Consider the following 13,294-nt stretch of genomic DNA (forward strand, 5'->3'; position numbering starts at 1 on the left):
TTAAGCAGAAAACGCCTAGGAAAACACAAATCTTTCATCTGAGGGCTGACCCTCATCACATCTTAGAATAGCAGAATTGCATCAAAATCCCTTGGATAAATGTGTCTTCTCCAACAACCCTCCAGAAGAAGTTTTTATTTGAAATGAAGTTCTTATCCTGAAAGGGATTCCCTGGATCTATCTAGAGTTAGATTAAAAAGATCTAGATAGAGTTAGAAGGAAGAGCCATACAAAGTTATTTGCTCTTACAAGATTTTTATTTAGTATCTGTTCCAAGAACCTAAATGACCAATACTTTAAATAGTAAGATTAGTATAAAAAGTTTGGGCCATATGCTGACAGTCAGAAGCTGGTTGAGATCTGGAACCAGGGGTTACACAGACATAGTAATTACAGGTGCTGTTGCAAAGAGCTTACAGTTTGCAAGATAACAAGTGGCAGGCAAGTGAGGTAAACTATTGAGTTTAGACAGGAAAATAGGTACCAAAAATAAATAGCATCCTTAATCTTGGACTCTAACGAATACAGATTGCAGCAAGTTCCATAGAGCCAACCTTTCCCGTGTCTGTCTTAGTGAATCCTTTATTCATATATATACTTTTAAGACAGTATTACTGGATTTAGCTTCTATGCACATACTCCTAGTTGAGTATCAGTTTTGATGTATTTAAGACTATAAACAGAATCAGAAAAATCACAGAAAAAGAAAAATGTCTGAAGCATTTTACCTACTTTGATTACATTACTCCCCCCAGAAGAACCCCAAAAACCAGTTCTGAAAAGAAAGTGTATTAAGCCAGCTTAATTACCTCTTAGACTTTACCAGAAATTACAACATAAAAATAATAGGCTGCTCTCATCCTGAGGGCATACGATAGGAAAGTCATGTGTTCAATCTACTATTAGTGTTTAGATATGCTCCCAAAGGAACAGGTTTTGTTTCTTTAAAGAAAACACACAGAATTGTTGTAGTAAGCATTGCACACCTCTGGGCCACACACTGTAAGAAATTAGCTTTTCCAGCATGACAGCTGTGAATTGAGAAGCAATGTGGGTAGATAATACTTCTGAGTAGAGCACATGCAAAGCAGAGTGCACATGCTCCTCCTGATATCAAATAGATGTTCCTTTCATACTGCTCAGAACTTTGGAATAAATCAAGACTGGTCCTGTTTGAAGATTAAAATGTTTTTCCGAGGCTAAACTCTGCCAACCTGCAGCATGATAGGTGAGCAATTTCTAGCACTGGTATTACTGAGCAAAAAGTGACACTTTTTCTAAGCCCAGTATAGTGTAGTAACAAATTCACGTCACAAGGTGGAGCTTCAAACCAACTGTGATAGTACCTACACACAAATGCATGGTTTGGTTTGTTTTAATAGGAGCAGCAATTTCATAGCATATTTTAAATTTATTCAACAAAAAATACACATTATCCAATTTTAGAGTAATTGTGATGAAGGATTCATGGAATGAAATTATAAGAATGTATTTCCCTGAATACATTCACAGTAATACACTAAGGAGACACATAAAGATAAAGGCATTTAGAAGCATTTACGGTGAACAATGGATGGGCCAGCCTCATCATATTCCTGTTTGCTGATCCACATCTGCTGGAAAGTAGACAAGGAGGCAAGAATAGAGCCTCCAATCCAGACAGAGTACTTACGTTCCGGAGGAGCAATGATCTGTTTAAGAAATAAAAGCATTAAGTACAACTGTCTACTGTGACTAAAATATATGTTATACAAAAATATTAAAGCAGGGACATTTTATATTAACAAAAACACTGTATCCATGTGCTGGTGTCATCCCTGGCATTACAGTTAGCCCTTGCTCCAAGCAGTAAAGTTTAAAGGTTGCCATTTAAGTCTGAGTCAAAATGCTCAATTTCTCTGCCCAAGTCCATATGCCCAGTAAGAGAAATGCACGTGTATTCATGGATGCATATGAGAAAGGGGAGATAATTACTCTGGAAACATAATGATAGCTCAGGAGAGCTTAGAAAAATGAGCAACCTAGGGAGCAGTCTTATTGGTGTAGCTGATAAAATGTTTGTAAAGTAAGGAGAAGAAGATTTGAAGCAGCAGAAGGAAGATTGACTTGTCAGAGTCTCTTTTCTGAACTTATAGGCCAAGGACAAACTCAGCATTTTCTCTCTCACATCCTCATCCACCAAAAAAGCTGAAGAAGCTCACATATAGCCCCAGAGGAAAACTTATGCTAGTGGATCGACATTATTCTTCCTTGCCATGTTAGGGCAATTTTCATAACTCACCATAAAGGAGGAAATGAGAGCCGAGAAGGCTCTCCCAGCAACAAAGTTAGCAGATGCTGATTATTTGTTAGACCATACAGACATGATTCAAAGTATGTACAAAGCACTTCCTTTGTAAAGTGTTGCTGTGTTCCACTAGATTTTTGAGAACTTTACACATGCCAACTCAAATAGTCTGCAACTGATTGCACCATACCTTGATCTTCATAGTGCTCGGAGCCAGAGCAGTTATTTCCTTTTGCATTCTGTCTGCAATACCCGGGTACATCGTAGTACCTCCAGACAGCACGTTGTTGGCATAAAGATCCTTTCTGATGTCTATGTCACACTTCATGATGCTGTTATAAGTGGTTTCATGAATGCCAGCAGATTCCATGCCTGGGAAAGGTACAGGAGAACACTGGGGAAACAACTCCGTGCAGAGACTGAAAACTGTTAATGCAGAACTGACAACATGAACTTTAGTGTCTCCAGAACTAAGTAAATCTGGAAAGTCATTCTGCAGCTGCCTAAAATGTTTGCTTAGGAGGTTTTTTGGTGTACAGCCCTCCTCTCTCCCTTATGTACACAATTTCTCCTTAAAAAGAAAGCTGGGAGTGTGGTATAGTAAAGTTTCCACAAGGCTTTTGCAGGCAATCTCAAATGTCCTAAGAATTCCTTATATGGTCTTGGAATCATCTGTTTTCTTTTTTTCTTTTCTTTTTTTTTTTTTTTTTTTAAATTAAGCCAGCTCAGAGATAGAACAGTCAAAATATGTCCTAATACCTCTAAGTATGCAACTACTTTATCTATTTTTGAGCTGAAATTCTGCCAATGGGTAAAACCGACAGTGGATTTCTGTGTAACCTCATTGAGAGTCTACCTTCATGGCACTGTCTTGGCTTTGCTCTGCAAATGTGATGAACCATGGTTTCAGGATTTGGAGTAGTCTTTTTGAAACAGAAAACTACTGCTTCATGTGCCTCTGAAAACACATACAAACTATAGTCCTCACACTACTTAGAAAAGTGACTTTGCAGCCATACTTCTCGTAGTAGACAGCTGTGTAATGTACAAAATGGCATAGGCTTGATGCCAGAAGCCAGGAATAAACAGTCAGCGTTTATTTTAGAAATGAATTTTACCTTACTGTTACTTGAAGTTTCTCCCACCACCTTAATAGTGTTGCTCTAAAAGATTATTTTATAATAGGTGCTAAGACATACTTGCATAGAGGCCTGAACGAGTTAGCAAAGGGATACAATCAAAAGAAAATAGGCAGTGGATATTTATGTGCAGTGTATGAAAGCAAAACAATCATTCAACCTACCAATGAAAGATGGCTGGAAGAGAGTCTCTGGGCAGCGGAAGCGTTCATTTCCAATGGTAATTACCTGACCATCAGGAAGCTCATAGCTTTTTTCCAGAGAGGAGGAGGAGGCAGCAGTGGCCATCTCATTTTCAAAGTCCAGGGCCACATAACACAGCTTCTCCTTGATGTCACGGACAATTTCACGCTCCGCTGCAAAAGGATTCAGTCTTTAGAATGGCACTCTGAAAGGACCCAGACATGCTGACAGTTTGTTCCCTTTCATCCTCCAACACTCTTCTCATTTTTAAAACAAATCCTCTGCTAGCCTTGCAGGGGACTTTCCTGTTGGATTCCTTCTTGAGAAATACAACTTGAATACAACTGCAGAACTAAGGCCACTAGAAACATTGCACGTCAAACAACTGTCCTCCTCAGCCAGCAATGTGTTCTTACCAGTGGTGACGAAGGAGTAACCTCGTTCTGTCAGGATTTTCATGAGGTAGTCTGTGAGGTCACGGCCAGCCAGGTCCAGTCTCATGATGGCATGTGGCAGGGCGTAGCCTTCGTAAATCGGTACATTGTGGGTGACACCATCCCCGGAGTCAAGGACAATCCCTTTGAGACAGTAACACACGATTCATTCCCAGGTGCTCATGGACACACAACTATTATCAAATGTTCCCCAGCGGCCTACCTGTGGTACGTCCAGAAGCATAGAGGGACAGAACGGCTTGAATAGCTACATACATGGCTGGCACATTGAAAGTCTCAAACATAATCTGAAATGCAATAACAATAATTGTGTTTAGCTTAGTTGAAACAGTTTACTGAAAGAGAGGGAAAAGGCAAGGTTTTCATATTTCTTGATGGTTGGTAATAAAAGGAAAGGAAATATCAAATCTAAATCCGAAAGTATTTGCCCTGTAAGACATCTCCCTGTTTCTGGCCTATGTCTTTAACGTATAAATACAGACATATGCACATTTTAAAGACAATTTTAGAATAAGTCTGGGCATAAAAACACATTAAGATGATGTAAAGCTTGGACAGATTGAAGTACTCACATTCAGAGAGCACACACTGGTTTTCTAAAGAAAATGTACTGATATGCAAATATGACAGGTGGTCACTATGCACTTTCCATCTTCCATAACTAAGAGAGAGAGAAACTGCTAGGCAGCATGGCTAACTAAAATGATGAACTTCACATCCTGTTGAATTCACAAAGTTGGAATTATTTCATAGCTTTATTGTGAGCTTACCTGGGTCATTTTCTCTCGGTTGGCTTTGGGATTCAGTGGTGCTTCAGTCAGCAGAGTCGGGTGTTCTTCGGGTGCAACACGGAGCTCATTATAGAAAGAGTGATGCCAGATCTGAGGACAATGGGAGAAGCCAAAGGAAAGAAACCATCAGCCAGCAGCTTAAAATCACTTTCAGACAAGTATTGTGCTCTAGCATTCTGCTTACAGCCCTAGAAGTAGGTCAGTAATGTTTCTCATGCAGTTGTTCTTACTGCCTTTGTAGAGATTACCAAAGTAACTATCCTCAGGTTTTACTGCTAGTAACTTATTACTGATTTTAAGGACACATAAGTTAGTGAAAATAAATATGTTACTTTTATAGTAGAAGAGACAGAGCAGGACAGACTGGGTTCCAGCAACTCTGTTTCAATAATGACTGAAAGTGAAATAGTTTCAGAACAACTCTAGAGCACACACAGATCTATGTAGTAGAGTTCAATAGATAATGGGTCTCTTAAAGACAGTTGCATCTTCTGGTTTGTAGAGGCCAGGCCAAGAACTAATAAAAAGAAATAAAGCCAAATGTTTTGTGAGACTGAAAGTCAACGTGTGTTCATCACCTCTGCATGATTCATTCCTACTAGCTATAAAAATCAGAGGCCAAGTGGACCACAATTAGAAGGTTAATACATCGATAAGAAGTAAAACTACCAGAGACCAAGGCCGAGAAGCATTTTCTAAGCTTGGTTTCAACTCGGTGGTTATCAGGGACCAGTTAATATGTTCGCATCTGAAATGTTTTGCTTCCAAGTAAAATCTACAATACTATGACAATCAGTAAGTCCCACGTGAGACCTCACACTGACAGTGTGTAATCGTGTCCTAACTGCTATGAATAGTTTTATTTCCACAGCACATCATTGAATAGAGGTATCATCCTAGAAATTATACCAGCCATACAGACTGCAACTATAAACATGGTTCTGGAAGCCTTTCATCCAAATACTGGCTCTGAAATGGATGTATTTCTCTACAATATTGCTTATCTTCCAAGTACTAAAAAGTGTGTAAACAGTGCTCTTCACATCAGAGGTACCTATATGGTTTGCATTTTTGCAGAAATGGAGATCTTCCTAAATTTCATTTCCTTACTAGCAAATTGAGAATATTCCTTTTCCTTTTCGGTCCCCTCCCTGGCCAAGTAATTAGCAAAGATTTATAGATCAGACTGGAATAAAAGAATTCTCAATAACTATTTTCATGTACTATAGTGGTACTTCAGCTTTAGATTCAAGTTAATCTTTGCTGTTGACAAGCTTCTCATTAAACCATACTTGATAGTATGACACCTTCATCTAAAATTTAGTGGGTATTCCCTAAATATTTCTATCAAGTAATTCTGTTTACCAAAGGTGCACATCAGCTTCACAAAACTGAAATACCTTCTCCATGTCATCCCAGTTTGTAATGATACCATGTTCTATGGGGTATTTCAAGGTCAGGATTCCTCTCTTGCTTTGAGCCTCATCTCCTACGTAGCTGTCTTTTTGGCCCATACCAACCATCACACCCTATAAAATAACACAAATGGAGTTAGTCTCTCAGGGAGAAGTGTCACAAAGTAGATAGAACATTAGCTGTGAAATCAAGTCAATTGCCAGTTATGCTGGTTACAAAATACTTTACAAATACAAATGAATGAAGAATTTCTCTTTAATTGACAAAATTAAGTGTTTAATTCACTTACATCTCTGGAGTTCATGTTTCCAATAGAGTTAAGTAAACAGAACAAGTACAACATTAAAGGCATCAAGATAAATTGGAAAAATAGAGTTGTTTTAATGTTCCTTATTATTTAGAGATGAACTGTCTGCTAAATTATAATGAAGTACAGTAAAAGCAGAAAGTGATGTTATATTGTCTAAGAGTCAAGAAAGAGCAATGCACATTGTACATTTCCCAAAGCTTAGAGTGAAACATTTCAAAATCTTTTTTAAACATTATAATATTCATTGGAGATGGACAATTTAAATCAACTGCCATAGGCTTGGATCTTGTAGAAGTGATCCATGGACCTGAAGCTGGAAACTACTCTGGATATATGCCAGCATCTGTGTTAAAGTCAGATATACTGGGGAAAAAAGAAAAAACCATATATAGCAGGATGCTTGGAGTGCACTATACTCTTTCCAGAATTTAGTCATTACCAACTCCAAACCTTGGCATGCTTAATTCTCTGTCTTAAAGACAGGCAAATCTGGATTTGCATTTTTTGATGTAATGATCCTTTCTTCAGGGCACTAATACTATCTGTGATATGGGATCAGGAAAGAAAGATTCTAGAAATCTGTATTTGTTTGCACTGTGACTGTATGTCTTGGTTTTGAGCAATTAATGCTGTTCTCACTATCTACAGAAGCTGGCATTTGAATATTATTTTTTTAATTATGATAATGTCCAATCAGACCTCCAGAGCTAACTGCTATACTGAAAGGCAAACCCTTTTTTTAGTCCCAAAGAACTTAAAATGCATTTGCTGGGTATTTAAAATGCTGCATCTCACAACCAGTTTACCTTTTTCCACTCCATCAGGGTCTCAGATGGCATAGAAGCAATTAGGTAGATCTGTTAATTAGTGGCCTAGCCAGGCTGCTCCGGTCCATGCTAATAAATGCTAATGTCATGCTGACAGCTCAGACAATAAATATATTTTTGCAAACTGTTAAAATCTAGTGGAATGCATCATATGCTCAAATGTAAACCTCATAGGTAAAGAAACCCAACCCTAGACAGGTGCCCATTTGTGATACAGCTAAATGAATAAAGTCGGGAAGGTTAATACGAGGCTGACTGAAAACTCCTTCCTCCTTTAGTTTTCCACACTTCACCTATCCTCAGCTTTTAGGGCAGGCAAAATTCCAAGACACTTCTGTGTTGGGCTTTTTTGTTTTCTTTATTTTTTTAAGCTAGCTTTACTCACCAAGTTCTCTGGGTGATCCAAAATTAAAGGTAAAGGAAAAGAGAAGCATAGAAGAGAGAGAAACATTTTAGAAGGATTCTTCTTACAAGAGCTTCTTTGACTCGGGCGAGTGCACTCCTAGATTCATTTTGCCTGAAAATACCGTGTTACACAGATCACCTAGGGCTGGATTAGCCACAGACTCAGGAAAAGGTAACCCTGGGGTGAAGAACTGGGGACACGGGCCTTCTACAAGCCCAGCATGGAATAACCAAAGAAGTTCATCACCTGGTGCCTGGGACGACCCACAATGGAAGGGAAAACTGCTCTTGGAGCATCATCCCCAGCGAAGCCGGCTTTACAGAGCCCTGACCCATTGTCACAAACAAGGGCAGTGCTGTCTTCTTCCTCGCACATCTTCTACGTCAGTGTCCTCAGGCCCTCCAGAAAATGGCCTACGAAAATGGCAGGGGAGACATTTTTAAAAACAAGACCAAAGAACACAGTCAGGTAGCAGACCCACCCTTCAACATAGAGATGGCTCTATGAAAGCAACCAACACTGGTAAAGAGAGGTATGGCACGGATCTGGCAATCATCAGGCCTCTGGGACCATGCAAGGGACCGGGCTTGCTTTTGAGAGCATGAGAGGCTTCAACCACATCTGCTGGAGGGCTATATGCACTAGAATTTATCCAGGGGATTCCACAAGAGGCTTCCAGTCCCGCAGCAGGGGCATACAGATCAGGGAGAAGCAAATGTTTATCTAAATTTGGTTACAGATATGCACGGTTGGGGTGGGTTGGGGTGGGCAAGAGATAAAAGAGAACGCTGAACTGACAGCTGCAAAAACAAAGATTGCTTTGCGTTAGATTCAGCACAACTTCCCCCACTTTTCTGTCTCCCTCACGAAATCCTGACACATATGGAAAGCTGTCAAAGAGCATTTCAGTTTTTCCCATTCAGTCTCAAGCTTCCCAAAACCTAACAACCTTATATGCTATGCATGTTCCAAAGATGTTTTCCTGATGCAGATGGTAGCCTACTACATGAAGATGGCCAATTAGGTTTACATTTAACCCTTTAAAAGAGAAGTGTTCTCAATTAAAAAAGAGAGGAAAATAAAGACCTTTTCCAGCCCTTCCCTAATCATGCATAAAAAAATGCCTGCTTTTAAAATGAAGCCAGGGACAGTATGCATTTTAAAAACAGGCCATAGCATATGCCCTATTATCATTTCAAAGCAGAAAATAAACTGCATTTGTGGAGTGGTAGATTAATTTCTTTTGGCTCCACTGTTTATCTTCTCTGGCAACAATAAGATAATACGGGTAGTAAAAATGCTTTGAAAGCTTTGTATTATAGTCAATCACAGAAACAAGCACAGAATACCAGGGCTCAAGAAGAGCTATTAGCTCACAATTTATAACATGGAAGGGAATCACTTGGCTAGTTCTGAGCCTGGGCTTCCATGAAGAGTTCAACAAATTGCTATGTGTTAACAGCTAAAGGAGATAGTTGTCATCCACAGACCAGCTGGCTCTGCATGCAGCCTCCAAATCCTTCTGCCATGGGAATACTGGAAGTGCAGGACAAAGTGGAAATAGGGTCAGTGAGAGCCATGGCTGATGAGCTTTGGAGACCACAACCTATTTAGCCTCTACAACAAATGGAACAAACATGCACAGTTCTCCCAAATACTTAATTTGAGTTCCTCTGTCTCTCCAGCCAGGAACCATGACTGCAGCCCCATTCCTGCAGGCTGCATGGGCACAGGTCCCAGGAGAAGACAAGGATAGGGAAATCTTAATTTGAGGTACCCCAGATATTTTCTTATTATTATTGGGAAAGGAAAGGAGGTTGCAATGTATGCATTTATTAAGCTCCTGGGAAATGAGGTTCTCTGTATTCAAACATTTACTGAATGGAGTACAATTGTTATCTAACATGAGCAAAATGACTGGTTTGGACAAACCATTTCCTAATTAGGCAATAGACTTTTCAACCGTCTGTTTTTGGAACAGAGTTCAAGGTCAGGGGGTTTGCTCAAGCCAATGCAGCTACTGCAATGCCAAAAATCCCTTGGGGGAGGGGAAAGAAGGGGGCAGGAAAGGCTAGATTTCTGAGCTTAGTAGACCCTAAATGAAAACCATATTTAGTAACAAAGCACAAAGAATTGAAAAATCAAAGCTGAATGATTTCAGACAAGGCATTCTGCTGCCAACCACTGAGTTACAGCTCAGGATTGCCATGGCATGCAATAGCAACATCTTACAACAGCAAATATCACCCAGTACTGTGAAATAAAGACATTTTTTCTCCCAAATAATTAATATAATATTTTGTCTCTTTCTTCTACCTGTTTTACCTCTAAAGACAACCAATTACCTCACCAGTCTCCACACCAAGCTAATGAGAGACCTCCAGCACCTCAAGAAATCCTGTGTGTAGCCTGTTCCTTAATGAAATGTTTGGCATTTCACACAACAGTAGTTTCATATATATAGAGACAAGGATGAATACACATGCATTTTCATTGGATCCTGCTTATTTGCACGCTTCCAACCCTTCTTGCAGTCACATTCCCCATGTCACTCATGTCACCTTACACCGAGTTAACAGCACTGAAGCAAACTTGCTGAGAAACACTACTATATACCCTTTCAAGACTTCTGTTCTGTCTCAAACTAACATCCCAAGATCACACAGGCTCGTTTAAACATGAATATGGCTGCAATTCCAGTGGTGGCATTACACAGACTGTGTCTTTATACAGTTGCATAAAATAAAGACATCTCAGTATAGATATTACAAGCATTACATTATCAATTCAATTCTAGTAAGTTTGCTTAAGCAAACTATGGCATAGCAGTACATCCTTCTGAACAGCTTCCATTTGACATTATTTAATTAAAGTCCTCCAGCAATTTTTAAATCATGCTCTTGGTTCAGTGCCACTTACCCTGACAGCCCTTGGCTGGGGACAGCTGCTCTGGGATAGTGTGCTCTGTATCTGAAAGCTTTGAGGTTATATAGCCCCTTCAGCTCTTCTCCTCCCACTAGCCTCCCAAACAAGGAGCAGAGACAGAGAGAGACAGAGTTGAAATCTCTAACAAAACCATATAGGGACCTTATTACAAAAACCTTTAATCTGGGTGGCCACAGGCCCTGGGTCTCTTCCACTGCATTCCAGTGTACAGCTCACAAAACAGGAGGAGACTTTCAGCTGGGTAAGATAAATGCTTTAAAACTTCAGGAGAGTTGCTAAAATACAGAGAGGAGTGTGCTCACAACACACACCCTCTGACAGGAGAAGCATGTGTTCAAACAAGAGAGGTCCAGGCCTCCACAGAAACATCCAAGAGACAGAATAAGAAATTGGAAGAGCAGTCATTTATAATAGGGAAGATATTTTTAAAGAAACACTTTACTTTCACTAAAGATTTTGAAAAAAACAATGAAAATATTTCTGACAAGCTAAAAAGCTGATGACTTTGGCTACAAAATCTTTTTTTAAAGCTTGGCATTTTCTTTTTATTGCCCATAGGCTTCAGAGTACTGAAAAAAGTACCTGCTGTTGTATAAGGTTCACAGTGAAGTCTTTGAAAGTTGTGAAAATGTTCTGTTACAGAATTGTTATGATCCCCTCTGGATTGCAATGGATTAGAATCCATTCTGTTTCTCTGTCAGCTTATTTTCAAAGCCCTAGGACCTGCGGCCCTCTGCTACTCTGTTGAGGGCCACAAGTCTAGGCTGTCATAAATCCACATCTCAAATTGTCCATAATAAAGTTGTTGAATTTTGCAACCTCCAGATAGTTTTTCCACTGAACACATTTTCAGCAAATAAAGCAAGGCTTCTCACTCTACAAGTTATTTTGAGCAGAGAATGGGACTTCTACAGCTGTAGCCAGCTGTTCCCTGGACAGACTGATTCTAACAAAAAAGATCTTTCAGAGTCAACAATATTTTGTCATTAAGTTTGTGCTAAAGACCAGAAGTCAGCATCTCTAAACTCCAATACTAAACCATTACAAATTCAAAACTGTTCCATGCACATAAGCCAACAAAGATGTGAGAATTCCAGTGAGATCCTTGCTTTGTCAGTCTTGTTTCAATGGGGAGCGGCATTGTACTTGCTTACAGTGTTTGCTGCCTAATTGAGTAGTCTTAACTCAAGAAAATCTCCCATAAAACCGCAGTGGGAGTTTTTCTGATTCACAGATTTAAGGATTAGGCCACTAGCAGAGACAGCAGACACACAGAAGTACAGATTGAAGACCAAAAGGAATTTAACTTTTAAGGAAAGGAACTTTTAAGGAATGTAACTGCCTTTGAGGGTCAGAAACAGGAGCTAACAAGCATTGGAACATGAGCCATGCAAAAGCTATTTACACTTCCAGCATTGGAGTAAAAGATAAGAGATGGTTTAAAAAAAAAAGAACAACCAAAAAGGAAAAAACCCACCAAGGTAAGCAACCTAAACCATCTAAAACAGAGGATATAAACAGATCTCTTTTGCATATCTCTGACACTTAAATGGCAGCCAAAACCAAATTCTTTGTTTTCAAACAGCACTCAAAAACATAGCTGAGAAAAACTATGCATCTGGTATGAGATCAGGGAACTCAGGTCAAGGGGGAATTTCACATACTAAATCACTTCAATATCATGTCTGATTTTGATAGAAACATCCACTGCCTTCTAGATACGATAAAACATAATCCTAGGTTTTCAAGAAGCATCATCTACTACTATTCCTTTGAATTCAAAAAAGTCCAAAGTCTTCATCTTAATGAGGCGAGGTTCATACTCCCCAAAAACGTCAATGCTGATTGTGTTGTAGTAGATACAGCACATGAGATTGCAGAGTGAATTAAACAACCCTTCAGCAGAACACTCTTCAGTACACCATTCACACTGCACCTGAACACAACTAGAAATACAGGCAGGTTTTCTACATAAGGCCTCTGTGGCTATTATAGGAGGCAGTGGTCACACAGATACCACATACACCTTCATATCTCTCTTAAGCCTCATGACAATTCCTGTAAGCTTAGCCTCGTGCCTACCATACTTCCCAGGAGTGGACAAGATGGCAGCAGTTGCCCTTTCCTTAGCTGCTGTGAGGAATGCTTATTTGGGTAGGGATCACAAATCATCAGCTTGACTATCATGGACACCAAAAATGTGCGAATCCCAGCTTTCAGGTGCTCATGAAAACGAATTGTCTGACACAGGCTTATTCAGAGGAGGCAGCTGTTGATACAGGGATAAAGAGGAAACATCACTTGTTTGGAGGGTCCTACCATATGAAGAATATTTCTTAAAGATGGAGCTATGCAGACTAGAAGGAAGAAGTAAGTCCCTCCCTAAGAGGCTAACTAAGCAGTAGTGGTGGATGCACAGGAAAGAAAATGTAGAGATGCTGTAAGACCATGACCCCAGCACACAATGGAGAGCCAGTGCTCAGCAGGCAGCTTGTCTCTGTGGCATTACGTTATTGAAGGGACCAGGGCAGGAA

The 13,294-nt window shown here is 39.7% G+C and overlaps 1 protein-coding gene across 1 annotated transcript; it reads right to left on the reverse strand.

Moving 5' to 3' along the window:
• Positions 1–235: 235 nt before the first annotated feature.
• Positions 236–10,778, reverse strand: ACTA2 (actin alpha 2, smooth muscle). Its single transcript, XM_010195374.2, has 9 exons — positions 10,734–10,778; positions 8,061–8,227; positions 6,256–6,384; positions 4,835–4,945; positions 4,267–4,351; positions 4,026–4,187; positions 3,591–3,782; positions 2,478–2,659; positions 236–1,691 (listed from the first exon to the last, which is right to left on the reverse strand). Exons 2-9 carry the CDS (start codon positions 8,187–8,189, stop codon positions 1,548–1,550), a joined length of 1,134 nt encoding a protein of 377 aa, XP_010193676.2. The 5' UTR covers positions 8,190–8,227; positions 10,734–10,778; the 3' UTR covers positions 236–1,547.
• Positions 10,779–13,294: the final 2,516 nt, after the last annotated feature.

Source organism: Colius striatus, chromosome 8 (genome assembly GCF_028858725.1).
Source record: "Colius striatus isolate bColStr4 chromosome 8, bColStr4.1.hap1, whole genome shotgun sequence".
Taxonomy (NCBI): domain Eukaryota; kingdom Metazoa; phylum Chordata; class Aves; order Coliiformes; family Coliidae; genus Colius; species Colius striatus.

What these genes read in the sequence shown, in the direction of transcription:
- ACTA2 (XM_010195374.2), bottom strand. Translation starts at nt 8,189, where the DNA reads ATGTGCGAGGAAGAAGACAGCACTGCCCTTGTTTGTGACAATGGGTCA. An exon ending in TGGGTCGTCCCAGGCACCAG is followed by an intron (nt 6,385 to 8,060) that starts GTGATGAACTTC and finishes GTTATTTTATAG; the next exon opens with GGTGTGATGGTTGGTATGGG. An exon ending in ACCGAGAGAAAATGACCCAG is followed by an intron (nt 4,352 to 4,834) that starts GTAAGCTCACAA and finishes ATTGCATTTCAG; the next exon opens with ATTATGTTTGAGACTTTCAA.